This window comes from Triticum aestivum, chromosome 3D, assembly GCF_018294505.1.
Source record: "Triticum aestivum cultivar Chinese Spring chromosome 3D, IWGSC CS RefSeq v2.1, whole genome shotgun sequence".
Taxonomy (NCBI): Eukaryota; Viridiplantae; Streptophyta; class Magnoliopsida; order Poales; family Poaceae; genus Triticum; species Triticum aestivum.
This window is the reverse complement of record NC_057802.1, coordinates 371,817,481-371,834,650: the sequence shown is the minus strand read 5'-3', so window position 1 is coordinate 371,834,650 and position 17,170 is coordinate 371,817,481. Positions and strand designations below refer to the sequence as shown.

The following is a 17,170-nucleotide window of genomic DNA, read 5'->3' as shown; positions in this document are numbered from 1 at the left end:
GAGTCTCGAAATGGTCGAGACATAAAGATTGATATATTGGACCATGTTATTCAGACACCAGAAATGTTCAGGATAGTTTCGGATAAAACTGGAGTGCTCGAGGGTTACCGGACCCCCCCCCCGGGAAGTTATGGGCCTTAGTGCGCCTTAGGGGAGAGAGAGGGCCGCAGCCAAGAGGTGGCGCCCCTCCCCATGGGGAGTCCGAATAGGACAAGGGAAGGGGGCACGACCCCTCTTTCCCTCTCCCTCTCCCTCTCCCTCTCCTTCCTTCTTCTCCTAGTTGGACTAGGAAAGGGGGGAACCTACTCCTACTAGGAGTAGGATTCCCCCCTTGGGCGCGCCCCTTGTGGCCGGCCGGCCTCCTCCTGCCCTCCTTTATATACGGGGGAGGGGGCACCCCATAGACACACAAGTTGACCTTTAGCCGTGTGCGGTGCCCCCCTCCACAGTTTTCCACCTCGGTCATATTGTCGTAGTGCTTAGGCGAAGCCCTGCGTCGGTAACTTCATCATCACCGTCACTAGGCCGTCGGGCTGACGAAACTCTTCCTCGGCCTCAGCTGGATCAAGAGTACGAGGGACATCACCGAGCTGAACGTGTGCAGATCACGGAGGTGCCGTGCGTTTGGTACTTGATCAGTTGGATCGCGAAGACGTTCGACTACATCAACCGCGTTACTAAACGCTTCCGCTTTCGGTCTACGAGGGTACGTGGACACACTCTCCCCGCTCGTTGCTATGCTTCTCTTAGATAGATCTTGCGTGATCGTAGGAATTTTTTTGAAATACTACGTTCCCCAACACCTGGATGCTCATATTGGATCCTACATATTCTACGAAGATCTTTGTCGGTCAAACCGCATAACAACATACATTGTTCCCTTTGTCATCGGTATGTTACTTGCCCGAGATTCGATCGTCAGTATCACCATACCTAGTTCAATCTCATTACCGGCAAGTCTCTTTACTCGTTTCGTAATGCATCATCCCGTGACTAACTCATTAGTCACATTGCTTGCAAGGCTTATAGTGATGAGCATTACCGAGAGGGCCCAGAGATACCTCTCTGACAATCGGAGTGACAAATCCTAATCTCGATCTATGCCAACTCAACAAACACCACCGAAGACACTTGTAGAGCATCTTTATAATCACCCAGTTACGTTGTGACGTTTGATAGAACACAAAGTGTTCCTCCGGTATTCGGGAGTTGCATAATCTCATAGTCATAGGAACATGTATCAGTCATGAAAAAAGCAATAGCAATAAACTAAACGATCATAGTGCTAACCTAACGGATGGGTCTTGTCCATCACATCATTCTCTAATGATGTGACCCCGTTCATCAAATGACAACACATGTCTATGGCTAGGAAACTTAACCATCTTTGATTAACGAGCTAGTCTAGTAGAGGCATACTAGGGACACTCTATTTGTCTATGTATTCACACATGTACTAAGTTTCGGTTAATACAATTCTAGCATGAATAATAAACATTTATCATGATATAAGGAAATATAAATAACAACTTTATTATTGCCTCTATGGCATATTTCCTTCACTAATATATTAATCCAGTGCTAGTTTTAGTTTTATGTTTTTTTTGTTTTCAAGAAAATACCCAGAAAAACTCCAAGGAAAATCAGAAGATAACAGTTCTGGAAGTTTTGAGGAACCAGAAGGCCATGGAGGCTTGGCCCCACAACCACTAGGCGCCCTAGGGCTTGGGGTGCCGATAGGCTATGGCCCCCTGGATGGCCTCCAGCGCCTGATTGCTTCTATATACCCCCTTTTTCACCTCTAATTTATCGAGCATTTTTTGCCGCTGTCACATTGCATTTATGAGGCGATCTTTGTTTTCAACCCAAATCCAGAACTCTGTCGGAGGATAATCCATATCCATCATCATCAACCTTGGTCCTTGTGCTCCAAGATGAGTTGTTAGTAGTCCACCCCCGAGACAACGGTTCATGGAAGTAGCCAAAGTTGTAATCTCTCCATCTATATGTGTTTTTTATGTTCAATGCAATAGCCATATGAGCTGCCTACATGATTATGGTTTATCTGGTGTAGTTGTGTGGTGATATTGATCATTCCATTGAGTACCACCAACGCACTTTATCCAGATTTAGTGGTTACATACCCTAGAACTTTGGAGTTGCCAACCATTCCACTCAAAACCACCAATGCAATTGGCAAACCTTTTGGTACCCTCTCGGAATCTCCGAAAACCCCTTGTTTGGAATTTTTGAAGTGGTTAGTGATAATCCCCAAGTGCAAGGAATCATCTCAACACTTTCCAATGATGGAGGTGGTAAGTATGGAGTGTCAAACCCACAAGTAGCTAAAGGTAGGATTAATATTCTCTCAGGTCCTATCTGCTACTAATGCAACCCTACGTATACCGAGCATTTCCTTTATCTTGAAATAAGAAATGAAACTTTGAAGTGGGTATGAAGGGATAGGTTTGCAAGATAACGAAGAATGTAAATATAAAAGATAGTTGTTGCCTAAGTAGAGATACAATATAATACAAATAGCGAATAGTGGTGGTATGGTGTGCCGAACTTCTCCAAGGCAATTAGCTAAGTTACTAAACCGATAGGAACTAGCACTGGACACTAGATTAATAGGTTAGTCCAAAAAATAATATAAAAGTGCACCAAATCATATATAATTGATGTTAATATAGCATGAATGCTTCATAAATTTTAGATATATTGGAGATGTATCATTTACAAAGAGTGTGCCACTCACACGGTAGTTGCCTCCGAGCCTTTGAATGCCATCCGTTCAGTCTGGCCAAGCGATCTGAAAATTTCCACTTTTGTACAGGCCGGAGCCTGATGATCACTTTGGAGCTTCCAAGCCTTGTTAATAAGTTGTAACGGTCAGATTCCTAGTCCAGTCTATTTATACCCCCACCTATCCCACATGTTCACTCAAAGCAAACTCCACTCATATCCTATGGTCTGAGAGAGACCCCCCCCTGCCACACACCTCCTTGCGCTGATTTCAAAGGGATTTCTACTCCAACCATCCAAGCCAATCATTTGAGATCTAATCCATCTCTGCTTTCCACTCCTACTTCTCTAAGAGTATGTTTGGATGATTACCAAAACTTACTCTACCATTTTTTGGTCAAGTCTACACTATTTGCATGGTTGCTAGTATTTGGCATGCAGGTGTCTCTCTAGCCATTCTAGTTCATTCTTCTTGCTTATGTTGGTCAATTCATGAGCAATCAAATTGGCAACTAAAATTTTGGCTAGCCAAATATTTGATAGACGCATGTAGAACCAAACATACTTCTAGAGCTCCATTATGTAGTACTATCACACTTTGAGTTTATCCTGTAGTGACATGAATTCACAGATCAAGAGGTGTGTATCCTTGGGATTGTCCCTTCTGAAACAAGGTGACCCATATAAGATGGGAGGATGTACCACACCCTTCTCTTGAGTAACCCACTGTCAGTTTAGGCCATGGTGAGCAATTGCATAGGTCGTTGTCAGGATCGAGGTTTAAGGACTAAAGTGGGATAAATAGTTCTAAAAATTCTACTTCAATCTTAAGGTTGGCAATTTTTAGAGTAACACAACGAAGACTAAACAAACCTAAAAATAATAATAAGCAAAGCTACCAATGATACTAGACATCAGAAGATTAAAACCTTCAAGTCATAAGAGGCAGGGTTAAGATAATTCAAACACTCAAGATGTGAAGATGTTTTCTCCATCGTTTAGATAGTTGGCGTTATCCTATATCCATGTTGATTGTGGCTTCGACCATAGGTTTTAGAATCGCAATGATCCCAGTTGCGTCGCCCACCTAATGGCTCACCATTCACCAAGCATAACCAACCTATTCCATCAAGACTTGCACCTTGCACCAAGAAGTTGCACGAAGGAGTAGATCTTGTTGGGGCACACGATACGCTACGCAGGCGCACGCGCGAACCAGGAACAATGCGGTTAAGATGACACCACCACGAAACAAGCAAGAGACATGCATGAACCAACTGGGAGACGCCAGTGACAACGCTGAGGAGGGGAGACAGGGGGAAATTGCCTGCACGATCTACTTCAGATCCGATCTCTCGGGTTTTCAGGATTTTCAAATGATGCATACTTCATAGACACATAAGCTTTGTATTTGCATGAAGAGAAAGCATTCAACTCTGTTTCTTACGTGTAATGCCCATCACAGATGGCCGATCCCCACAACGCTGCAATTGCAGCAATACATGAATATTTGGAAATACCATGGTCAGTCCTTACCAATGGAAGAATACATCAAGAACCTTTAGAAATTCTATATGGTCGAGCCCTACCATTGTAATACTACGTCGAGAATCTTTGGAATTTTTTGTACGCGTCCATCTCCCCCTATTATCTATCTACATTCTACTGAGCGACAACCTTATGTCTGTCAAGTGTTTTTTCCTGAAGCTGCCTCCCGAATGAGCTTGAGAGACACGGCAAAGTCATCCAGAAGCTCATGAGCATCCGGAAACTGTTCCTCCTCTACTGCTAGTACTAGCTTGATAATGTTCATGTAACTCTGATAATGCATGGTCAGTGCCTGTAGTACACATAAAAACCAAACCAAATGATTAATAGTCGACAGACATTACATTTCCAGACAAAATTAAGCGACCCGTGGTATTCTATGAAATAACTGAAGACATTTGACTGAGCCCGCAAATTAATCCGAAAAACAACGAACTCTATCGGCAAGCCTGAGAAGAACTTACATGTGGGTGGCCATAGACGCTGGGGGCAATGTAGACAATCGGGTGGCCGTAGAACACCACCTGCTCGGTTGGACCGGCCATGTTGGAGAAGGACAGGGTGGTGTTCCTCATCATGCCGTAGCACAGAGAAGCTGCTGCCTGTAGAATGTTCAGTTAGCGGCTTAGCCTTGAGCATACAAGCTAAAATGACCAATACACTCGAGCTGTCGAGCATATCAGCACCTTGATTCCAAAGATTTTCATGATCATGGACGCGCTCCAGTAGGTGAAGACCGATTCCATTGAGCTCTTCTTCCTGCGCGCAACCTTGGTGGCCTTCCGGACGTACTCGAGAGGGTCGTCGTCGTGCATGGCTATGTGGAACGGGAGTATCATGTAGCCAAGCCGATTCCCCCACTCGGCGCCGTTGTCCTTGCCGGACTCCATCATCGTAGCCAGTGCCTACGCCGCCGCAACACACATTAATCAATGAGGAGGACATGGACGACTAAGCACAAATTCTCAGTGAGGAGAGGACATGGATGGATGCTCGCCGCCGCGCTTACATGTAGACCGGGCGTCTTCCTCAGGTTAACAAGAAGAGTGGACCGCACCTTGATGCTCTTTCTACCACTTTCTCCTGAAATTATTTTAAGTCTAGTTGATTACAAAGTATTAACAAGACAACAAGGTAAAATTACTTGAGCCCGCCCTCACCTGTTTTCCGAAAATAAAACCGAGACAACACCGCAGACGTCACCCCAAGCAGCACATCGTTTACGGTCTGCAGAGAAGGATCGCAATCCAGCAAGTTAATCAATCACATAACTCATGTTTCAGAGAAAAAGAATAGTCGAATGTATACCCAGGATTTGAGGATCCACGTACGCAGTTCATGGTGTTCTTGACGTACTTGACGTCGTCGAGGCTGAGCGTGCGGTTCACGAAGCGCTTGGGCCGGAACTCCACGCCCTCCGCGCCCTTGAACAGCGTGGGCGGGTCGCGCAGCATCGACGTCGCCGTCGCCGAGAAGCACAGAACGTCCACCACCGTGTGCCACGCGAGCAGGAGCAACGACACGACCCACGCGGCGAGGGCCGCCAGGGCGCCCCATGACGACGGCGGGTGCCACGGGCGCGAAGGCAGGGCGTACACGGGGCCAGCGCGACGGGCGGCGCCGGTGGTCGGCAGCTCCGGCAGCGCGTCCTGGTCCGCGGCGCGGCGGGTGCAAGCGATGAAGAGGGACAGCAGCGACACGCCGTCGCCGACGGAGTGGTGCACGCGGAGCACGAGAGCGGCGGCGGCGTCGGAGGTGGGGAAGTCGAGGACGTGCAGCTCCCAAAGCGGGCGGGAGTGGTCCATGGGGAGCGTGGACAGAGACGACACGTAGTTCTCCAGGGCCCTGTCTGGGTCTGCCGACGTGCCGGTGGGCTCCAGGTCCGGGACGATGACGTGGTCGTCGAGGTCTACCGTGGTCCGGACCCACTTGGGCGTCGCGTCCTCCTCCAGCTCGTCCATCACCTGCACGCATGGCATGTGATGTGATGCATAAGAAGAGTACCGAATTTGTGTTGCCTTTGGGTTTTCCCTGCTGGCACGCAGTCAGTTCCTCCTTCAGAAATGAGGTTTGGTTTGGTTAAATCTTACTGCACGTTAATCAGATACAGTGATTGAACTATGCGTGAACGAATAGGAGCCTGCCAAGCTCGTACTTGATTGGATCATTTGGATCGATCAGTCGAGCTACAGAATCAAAATCACATCATGCGGTTCGGACGGCAGAGAGTGTTTCTTAAGGCACACGGAACACATGATATTAGTACTGCAGATTGCAGGACCAATTAATACACTGAACTATCACAACTTATTACCGAGGAGCCCAACTCTGCAACTGTATCTCGAAAGGTCAATAGACTTGTTTTGATGCATGGGTTAGAGTTAATTTGAGCTAGTTTGGACTCAAATAGTCTTAAAATATTCAAATATGAAGGCTATTTTGAGCTAGTTGCATCTAACGCATAAAAAAACCCACCTAAGATACGCTAATTGGAGCTAGTTTTTCTAATGCATTTATTGTCAATCAAACTCTGTCATCCAAACACCTTCTTGGCTTGAGTTAGTTCAGGATTAGTCATGAGTTGAAACTAACTCTAATCTCTAGCTAAGTTAGAGTATTCAAACAGGGCAAATATTTTTTTTGAAAACGGGCAAAAGATTTGCCACGTATATTAACTAAGAGAGAATAGAGTTTGTGTTACAAACACTCCTTAACAATAGACGGAAGAATCACTCTCCCGGCATGATGGACCCTAACTTCTTAGCTCCGGCGGCGACCCAAAATGATGCCTCCCTTTTGATGTTGTCGAGAAGAACCGTAGGCGGAGCTGCCATGTTGCGGAATACACGAGCGTTTCGCTCGTTCCAGATCGTCCATGTAGTGAGCATGGTGAGCGAGGCCATGGCCTTCCGGTTGGGGACGGAAGCATCAGTCAACCCAAGCCACCATTCTAAGGTGGAATGCCTCAGGGGCCAAGTAGAGGTGTCAATGTGAATGAGTTGCAGCCACGCCTTGACCAAGCCCCATAGGCGAATGGTGAAACGACATTTGAAGAAGAGATGGTCAACCGATTCATTCTCACGCATGCATAAGGGGCATGAGCCACAGTTAGGCCAACCGCGCTTGGCCAAACGATCCGCAGTCCAGACTCTATTTTGGATGGCCAGCCAAGCAAAGAACTTGACCTTGGGTGGAGCCCAGATTTTCCACACTGCATGCTCCAAGGGAGAGCGAATGAGGCCGAGAAATTGCGCTTTGTAGGCGGACTCCGCCGTGTAGAGGCCACTAGTAGAATGCTTCCAAACAATGTCGTCGTCAATATCCTCCTGTAGGTGAAAATCCCGGATGGTGGCCCAAAGCTCGAGAAATTGTCTGAAGTGCTCTATAGAAAAATCGGACGTCATCTTGATCTTTTTAACCCAAGCGCCATCCTCTAGTGCTTCCCGCACCTTCCAATTCTTCCTCGTTGACGCCGCATAGATGAGAGGGGCCAAATCCATGGGTTTGCGGTTGTGCACCCACGGAGAGTCCCAAAAGGGGGTGCACGCACCATTTCCCACAATAATAGTTGAGGAGGCATAGAAGAAGTTGTAGTCTGCGTTATCGCACGGGTTGCCCATGCCAACCCACATCTTAGTTGGCTCCTTCCACTCAAACCAAATCCAACGAATCCTCAGTGGCCTAGCAAATTTCTCCGTGTTTAGCACTCCAAGACCCCCATTGGCAATTGGGCGACAAACGGTGTCCCAATTAACCTTGCATTTGGCCCCGGTGGTCTTGTCTGTTCCCTCCCAAAGGAACGCTCGCTCAAGCTTGTTGAGATTTTTGAGGGTGCTTGTGGGGACGACGAGCGTAGTGATGAAGTATATGGCTTGGGAGGCAAGCACCGACTTGACCAAGGCGGTGCGTCCCATAGACGTGATGTTTTGCCCGTCCCAAGGGACCAACTTTGCCGCCGCCTTATCCTCCAAGAACTGAAAGTCCACCTTCCTGAGCCGCCACACAGAGAGCGGGAGGCCTAAGTATTTCATGGGGAAGGATCCGCGCGCCGCCGGAAGGTTTTGAAGGATGTCCGACAGGTTGATGTGCCCACAACGGATTGGGATGACCGAGCTCTTGTGAAAGTTGGTGGCTAGACCGGTGACATCGCCAAAAAGACGAAGGATGTTGGAGAGGTGGTCAATATCGCGCTTGATGGGTGCCATGAAGACCGCCGCGTCGTCCGCATAAAGGGAGGTTCGTAAAAGAACCCCACGGCCACGGATTTTATGAAATAGCCCTGTAGTTGCCGCCATCTCAAGAATTCTTTGGAGTGGGTCGATCGCGAGCACAAATAGCAAGGGGGATATAGGGTCCCCCTGTCGGAGACCCTGGCCATGGATGATGGGGCTGCCAGCGACGCCGTTAAGAAGAATCCGCGAGGAAGAGGAGCAAAGTAGGGCGGTGATCCAATCTCTGAAAATGCTCGGGAACCCCCTACGGCGGAGGAGGTCAATGATATACTCCCACTTGACTGAATCAAATGCCTTCCGAATGTCCAACTTGAAGAGAAGCGAAGGGGTTTTGCACTTGTGGAGCCTCCGCGCAAGATTCCTCACATACATGAAATTGTCATGGATGCTTCTTGTCTTGATGAAAGCACTCTGCGCGTTGGAGACAAGGTGGAGCATGTGGTGGCTAAGACGGATGGCAAGGACCTTTGCAATGATCTTGGGAATAGCATGAATCAGACTAATTGGACGGTAGTCGGAGATTTCTTCAGCTCCATCCTTCTTTGGGAGCAGTATAATGTTGGCGGAGTTGACCCAATGAAGGTTGGCCGTGCGGAGGTTACCGAAGCAAAAGATGGCCTTCATAATATCATGCCTGATGATGGCCCAACAACTCTTGAAGAAAAGCCCGGTGAATCCATCCGGGCCGGGCGCCTTGTCACCAGGCATCTGGTTGATGGCCTCACGCACCTCCTCCTCGGAGAAAGGGTCCGCGAGGTTGCCCAAATCATCACGAGCCTCAATGTCCAACCCCTCCCAGTTGAAGTCTGTGGTCGCCGTGGAGCCTTTTCCCATGGTCGAGGAGAAATAGTCGTGGACAAAAGCCTCCTTTTGAGAGTGCTCAGTGACCCATCCACCGTTGTGCTTGATACGGTGTATGTGGTTCTTGCGTCTTCTAGCGTTCACCCGGCGGTGGAAAAATTTGGTGTTTGCATCACCCTCTTTGAGGTTGGAAATCCTAGCACATTGCTTTTTTCTCGCCCTCTCAAGAACTGCCAAGGCAATGACTCTCCGCTTAAGCCTAGAGCGGAGCTCCAGCTCCTCAACGGAGAGGTGCCTCGAGTCTTGAGCCATGTCCAGGTGAAGAATTACTAGCAAGGCAGCATGATGCATGATCTTGGCCTTTGAGAATAGGCCCTTACTCCATCTCAAGAGTTTGGCGCCAGTGTGTTGAAGCTTGTGGTGCAATATCCGAAAGGGGTCGGTATGATGAGTGTGCTCATTCCATGCATTAGCCACCACATCGCTAAACCCCGGAAGAGAAGTCCAAAAATTCTCAAATTTGAATGAGCGAGGCCTGCGAGGCCCCCTGTCGTCCGCGAGAAGAAGAGGGCAATGGTCTGAGAGCGAAGATGATAGAGCATGCAAGATGTGTGTACTGAACTGCAGGTCCCACTCGGCGTTACAGAAGAAGGAATCGAGCTTGCATAGGGTTGGGCTATTTCTCTCGTTGCTCCAAGTGAACCGCCTGTTCTGGAGGTGGATCTCCTTGAGATCACACTCGTGGAGCGTGGAGCGGAAACGGTTTATCCTCCTCCTATTGACGTTGCGCTTGTTCTTGTCTCGGGCGCGGTAAATCTGGTTAAAATCACCCAGAGCCAGCCATAACTCCCCACTGGGTGGTTTTTGGCTTGCGAGGTCGGTGAAGAAGGCCTCTTTGAGGGACGAGAGGGTCGGCCCGTAGACGGACGTAATTTTGAACCGGGAGCCGGAGGCCCTGACTTGGACCATAGCTGAAAGGCAGAAAGTGGTGGTAGTGATGTCAGTGACATCGACGACACGATCGTCCCAAAGCATAAGCATCCCTCCTCTCGTGCCGCTGGCCGGCCTTTGCGCAAAATTCCTAAGTCTGGACCCTCCAAGGAATGAGGCGGTGAACTGATCGACAAGCTCCAGCTTTGTTTCTTGCAAACAAACAATATGGCAGGAGGATGCGGCTATGGTTTCGTTGACGGTTGCGCGTCGATCCGGGCAATTAAGCCCTCTAACATTCCAACTGAGAAAGTTGACAGGTTGTTCACTCATTTTGACACACATACTCCCTAGTACACGGCACAGCGGCCAAAGATATGCAACAGCATGGATGTACAACCTCAGCTAACCAACGACAAGGAAGAACTCTTGTTGTAGCAGCTAAACTAGCAGCAAACATCAACGTAGCACCAAGAGACTTGTTGAGTAGGCCATACCAAAGAACAAATGCAACCTGGAGACAAGCTCCACCAACGCCCCTTGTTTTTATCACTAACATGAGAAACTAAAGCCCAAAGACAGCAGCAGACATCAGGCAGTAGTCTCATCAACGTGATCGAGCGCATTGGGGCCACCATGCGCTATGAGCCCAGCTTCGGCCGCACAGATACGGTCATCATCCAGCTTGAATAGGGCCCTCATAGCTCCAATCACGTCATCAGGAAGACGATCTTTGAATTTATTGGCAAAGTTGTCCATAGCTTGCACGGTGATATCCTCACCATTCTATACAATGCCCAGGCTACGGCAGACGAGGGCCTCAGCTCTCTTGGCAACCGGAGCCTGCCTATCTGCCCTTAGTCGCGCACTAGAGCGCCTGAGTGAAATGCCGCCTCCTTTGTTGCAGATGGCCATCCCCGCTAGAGTCTTGCGGCGAGCCGACGGTCTGACGGGCGGAGGGGAAGGCAGCAGCGGCTCTTGGGCAGGCACAAAGAGCTCCTGCAACTCCTCAAGGATCTTCCGCACAGCGGCGCTTTGTCTGACGCGTGGCGGCGAGGGAGTGCGTCGAGGTGGTCCAGAGCAGAGCAGGGGAGGCGTGGGAGACGCCTCAAAGCCAGGCGGCCTCGACGGAGAGGGCGTGTTGAGCGGGCGCAACATGGCGTTTGGAGAGCAGAAGTCGACCAGGTCCGGGCAGCCCGAAGCGAGCACGTGAAGAGATGCCCTGGTTGAGTCCCGCTTGGAACAGAGCCATGCGTTTAGCGCCGAGGTTGGAGAGAGCGGCGGCTGCAGATTGAGGCCCTCCATGGACCGACGGCGCCCAACCCTGGGAGAGCGCTGACGCACCGGGCTGCGCCCCCTCGCGTCGGCAGGAGCCAGGACATCAGCCGCAGGCACAGGAGCCAGCACCTGCTGTTCCACCTCGCGGGTCGCTGCAGCACTGTTTGAGCCAGAGCCGCGAAGCAGCAGCTGCGGCACAACGTCCCGCTGCACCATGTCGTGCCCGTCGCGGAGACGATAGACATCGCGGTGGCCACGGTCCTGGTCGCGGGCACCGTCCTTTGGCGCTCGAGATGGAACAGGGCAAATATTGAACATCCGAACCAACAGGAAAAGTTCAACCAAGAACGCTAGCTCATTAGTGCTAGCTGTTAGCACTCGCTTTCTTCTGTACACACTCTGTGTGCTTGGGTCGGCTGAAGCAGCAATGGTACTTGGGAGCGAGGAACAGTGCACATTCAGTACTCTGTACTATAATCTCCAAGTGAACGCCGGTGCAACACGATCGTTCGGGGGCGATTATGCGAATCACCAAACGAACCGAGCATCCTACGCACGGAGCATGAAAACCATAGTAGTTCAAGAATCAAAACGGAACGAACTATGGCGCCAGCGTACCTGGACGCTGCAGAAGCGGGGGTGGCGCGCGAGGGTGGCCTCGAGCCCGACCCGGACGGCGGCCAGGTCGACCCGCGCGCCGAGGCCGAACACGGACACGATGTAGCAGCTGAAGTGCGGCTCCCGGAACAGCCGCCCCGTCGGGCTCACCGGCTCCTCGCGGCCCTCGCCCGTCTCGCCGCCGCCCCTCTCCGCCTCGGCGCGCCTCGCGTCTATCGCCGGCGGCGGCTTCCGCAGCGCGCTCCCGCGCCAGCGATCCATCCTTTCCGCCACTACTACGTGACCGACCGCGCGCGTCCGTGCTTGTGGACAGGTCCACGCCCCTTATGTAGTCGTGACGCACGGCGCAAGTGCTTGGACACCACGCGCGCGCGCGTCGCTGCCGTGCGCTTGTTTTTTCGTTTCTTCGGGAAGCATTTATGTTGGCTTTCGTGTGAGAAACTTCCGTCTCCGTCTGCTCGGGTGCCGGAAACGTGCGAGACTACTGCCGGGGTGTGCTTTGACTGGCTGAGCTGTAATTTCTTTTGTGGTAGCAAGCCGTGGCGACCGAGCAGCGCAGGTTGGAACTGGTGCGAAAGTCACCGGCCGGCTTGGCAGTGTAGAGCGCTGCGCAGAGCCTGATGGGAATCTCCACAGTCCACACGCGACCGGCTTTGATGGTTATACTTTCTTGAAGTGATGCATTTGATCGGCGGTGTCGTGTACGCTTCTCCTTCCAAGTTCCAATATAACCGGCGATGACGGACCGTCTCACCCCCTGCGGACGTCGACACGGGTTGCGTCGCTCCCGTGACGACTCTTGTTTCACAAAATATCATTTTGAACTTAGTACAAATCGCAGAGCATTGCAGAAGTCACGCCGCCTTCTTAGCAGAAGGGCTCGGGTTCGAATCCCAGCCAACATGTTTTATATTTCTTCTCCCTCCACATGTGGTCAACATTGTACTCCATCTCTACTACTCCCTCCGTTTCAAAATAAATGACTCGTACCTTTCATCTATTTTAAAACGGAGGGAGTACTTAAAAAGAAGTTAAGGTTTTCATTTCGAGTGCGGCGTTTCTGCTCCCGAGCTCATCTGCACCTGCCCTGACGAAAAAAAATCAAAACAAATACTACAAAAATTTAAAAAAATCCAAAAAAATTTGTGTGGTAGATAAGTTTATGCCTGAGGTGCGCTACAAGTTTCAACTCATTTGGACATCTGGGCAACTCTCAGCAAAAAAGACAAATTCAAGGTCTGTGAAAAAGTTTACTGTGCCCACACTGTTCTGACCCGATTTGTTTTTTTTCTGAGAGCTGCTCAGATATTCAAATAAGTTGAAATTTGAAGCGAACCTCACGCATAAAATTATCTATCACACAAAAAAATTTGATTTTTTTAAATTTGTTTAGTATTTGTTTTAAATCTTTTTCTGCCCTGGGTGCAGATGAGCCTGGGCACCGAATTGGGTTTTCATTTCATTTCACCTTTCTTCTCACCCCCCCCTTGGTCCAACCTTTACTCACCTTCTGAATCAATTATACTTTAATTACTTACCAAACTTATGATCAAAATATAAGGTAATTCATGGGCAAAATTTGATAAATATTTTTTTACACAATTGCATTATCATGGACATGTAAATCACACGCTAATGTACTAGAATATTTATAAGAAAAAGTCGAGCAATTAGAGCATCTACAGCCAGACCTCTCAAACCCGCCTCATATGCCCGCGCGGCCCCCGGTCAGTGTCATGTCACGTTTTTTGACCCAGACGGGCTCCTTAAACGGGACTCAAACGCCTGGGCTAACCAGCACCCCCATATCCAGTCAAATATGGGGCGGATATGGGGGCGCACCGGCATGCCACGTCGGCCTGACGACAGGGTCCCACGCGGAAACGCCTAGAAACCCAGCGGTCCGACGGACGCCGCGTCCATCGCTGCGTGGTGCCGCTCCGGCTCGTCGCCCAAGACCAAATCTGGCTATTTAAGTCGGCCTACGTCCCGCAACCCTAACCCATCCACCTCCCCCCTCTCCGCGGCCGCCAGTCCGAGCTCATCGACCTCCTCCCTCTCCCACTCTGGCGCTCTGGCCTCGGTCCGACGCTCCGCCCACGCTTCGGCACTCCGCCATGGTTTGGAGCAAGATCACCTACTACCCATGCTGACGCCAGAGCGCCACATCGAGATCCAGCAAGAGATATAGGCGATGCAAGCCGCGCGCGCCGCCTGCATCGCTGTCGGGCTGCCTCCGGACTCACCGGAGCCGGAGGAGGAGGAGATGGCTCCGATGGAGGTGGAGGAGGCGGAGTAGCAGGAGCCGGAGCAGCAGCTGCCGGGCTTTGACATGGAGCGGGCGGAGGCGCAGGCGGAGTTCGCCGTCGCCCAATCAGAGGAGATGGCGGAGCAGCTGGCCATCCTGGAGTCCATCCAAGATGAGGCCTATGTGGAGGCCAACCGGGCGTTCCTCCGGCGGGACCAGGAGGAGTCCAACGCTCTCTTCGTCGAACTCGGCGTGGAGATAGAAGCGGAGGAGGCCGGAGCGGAGGCGCTGGAGCTGCAACTGCCGCCCATGCTGCCGGAGCCGGGCACGGAGATCATTGACATCTCCGACGATGAGTAGCTAGGTGATCGACGTAGTACGTAGGTTTATTTTAGTTTGCGTGTCTTTGTATGGATCTGAGAATCTAGTATGAGATGTCTTATACGTCCATTTTGCATCATGTTTTCTTACTGTTATTTATAATATTTTTTATCCATAATAATGCCTTTTCTCTCATAACTTGCAAGGTACACACCAAGAGGGAGAATTCCGCAAGCTGGAAATCTGGACCTGGAAAAGCTACGCCAGGCCACATATTCTGCACAACTCCAAACAAGCTGAAACTTTACGGAGATTTTTTATGGAACATTTAAAAATTATTGGAGCAAATAACTACCAGAGGGGGCCCACCACATGGGCACAACCCACCTGGGCACGCCAGGGAGCCCAGGCGCGCCCTGGTGGGTTGTGCCCTCCTCGGCCCACCTCCGGTGCCCATCTTCTGGTATATAAGTCATTTTAACCTAGAAAAAATAAAGAGAAGGCTTTCGGGACGGAGCGCCGCCGTCTCGAGGTGGAACTTGGGCAGGAGCACTTTTTCCCTCCGGCGGAGCGATTTCCGTCGGGGGAACTTCCCTCCCGGAGGGGGGAAATCATCGTCGTCATCATCACCAACAACTCTCCCATCTTGAGGAGGCCAATCTCCATCAACATCTTTAACAGCACCATCTACTCTCAAACCCTAGTTCATCTTTTGTATCAATCTTGCTACCGGAACTATTAATTGGTGCTTGTGGGTGACTAGTAGTGTTGATTACATCTTGTAGTTGATTACTATATGGTTTATTTGGTGGAAGATTATATGTTCAGATCCATTATTCTATTTAATACTCCTCTGATCATGAACATGTTTACCATTTGTGAGTAGTTACTTTTGTTCTTGAGGTCACGGGAGAAATTATGTTGCAAGTAATCATGTGAACTTGATATGTGTTCGATATTTTGATAGTATGTGTGTTGTGATTCCCTTAGTGGTGTCATGTGAACGTCGACTACATGACACTTCACCATATTTGGGCCTAAGGGAATGCATTGTGGAGTAGCAATTAGATGATGGGTTGCGAGAGTGACAGAAGCTTAAACTCCAGTTTATGCGCTATTCCGTAAGGGACAGATTGCACCCAAAAGTTTAATGCTATGGTTAGAATTTATTCTTAATACTTTTCTTGTAGTTGCGTGTAGCGACCCGACCTCAAACGGTCAAGTCTCTGTGCTTCTGTGTCATCCCTGGATCGGTAATGCTGACACACACAGTACTCGAAGGATTTATAACAGAGTAGCAATCACACACTTATTACATCGAATGTCTCAAAAGATAACTTATTACAATAAACATGGCATAAGGCCATCTAATACGATAACAGCGGAAGGCTTCGAAGATAAAGTGAGTCCATCAACTCCAACGGCATAGCTGAGCTGCACGGCAACGACCTAACGAACCTTACTCCTCGTTTGAAAAGTCTGCAACATAATACGTTGCAGCCCGAAAACGGGTCAACACATGGAATATGCTGGCAATATAACACAGAATAATGCTATCACTACATGCATATTTGGCTGGTGGAAAGGCTCTATGGTTATAGTTTTGCGAAAAGCCAATTTTTCCCTACAACAAAGGAATAAATTTTATTTAACTATCATGGTAGTTGAAACATCATTGAGAAGGTTCCTCCAACTCAATCTCAATTAAAGTAATTATCAACCCAGCATATTAAATTAGAGTGATGAGATACATATGATAATCCAAGTACTAGATACTCAAGATGTCCATAACCGGGGACACGGCTAACCATGATTAGATTGTACACTCTGCAGAGGTTTGCGCACTTTTCCCCACAAGACTCGATCTCCTCCATTGGATTTCTCGCACTACATGGTGTTTGAGAAACGGATGACCGAGACATAGTCTTTCAGAAGCATTAACTCTAACCCCGGGTAGACAGTACCAACCTACATCCCTCTACATCTGCTAGCCTACCACTGGAAGAGGTCATGCAACTTACTCAACTATGCTAGAGCCCATAATAGCTTGTGGCTGCACACGGAAGTTTCTAGCATGAAATATCTCAGTTCCCTTTGAGCCTGGGTGGTGGACCTTAGGATTATCACACGGGTACTCCGGGATATCCTAGGACAACACTGGATTCTCCAGGTGCCCGACAAGCAATCCACCGAGATGTGTATTAAAGTTGCCACCTTAAGGTGAACCATTGATTAACAATCTCACATCTGTCATGGATTCACTCACCCAAACCACGTCTACGAGCATAGCATAGCAATATAAGCAATACGTAGAAGTAACTCCCAAGGGTTTGATAATAACAGGGCAATATGTTCTACCTCATCAACTACTTCCCAATACCCACAAGTTAATCACATCCTAATCATGCAGTGTTTGAGGATTGGAGCTAATGCATAAAAACTGGGTAAT

The 17,170-nt window shown here is 49.5% G+C and overlaps 1 protein-coding gene across 1 annotated transcript; it reads right to left on the bottom strand.

Moving 5' to 3' along the window:
- Positions 1-4,132: 4,132 nt before the first annotated feature.
- LOC123078969 (wax ester synthase/diacylglycerol acyltransferase 11) lies at positions 4,133-12,463 on the bottom strand. Its single transcript, XM_044501634.1, has 7 exons — positions 12,153-12,463; positions 5,625-6,257; positions 5,454-5,520; positions 5,303-5,376; positions 4,980-5,198; positions 4,758-4,895; positions 4,133-4,585 (listed from the first exon to the last, which is right to left on the bottom strand). The coding sequence occupies exons 1-7, from the start codon at positions 12,411-12,413 to the stop codon at positions 4,433-4,435; spliced, it is 1,545 nt and encodes a 514-aa protein (XP_044357569.1). The 5' UTR covers positions 12,414-12,463; the 3' UTR covers positions 4,133-4,432.
- Positions 12,464-17,170: the final 4,707 nt, after the last annotated feature.

Bases quoted from the DNA above. Each gene is read 5' to 3' on its own strand.
- LOC123078969 (XM_044501634.1), bottom strand. From the start codon at position 12,413: ATGGATCGCTGGCGCGGGAGCGCGCTGCGGAAGCCGCCGCCGGCGATA. The intron at 6,258-12,152 runs GTACGCTGGCGC...CCATGCGTGCAG, and splicing joins CCCGCTTCTGCAGCGTCCAG to GTGATGGACGAGCTGGAGGA. The intron at 5,521-5,624 runs GTACGTGGATCC...CCTTCTCTGCAG, and splicing joins TCAAGAACACCATGAACTGC to ACCGTAAACGATGTGCTGCT.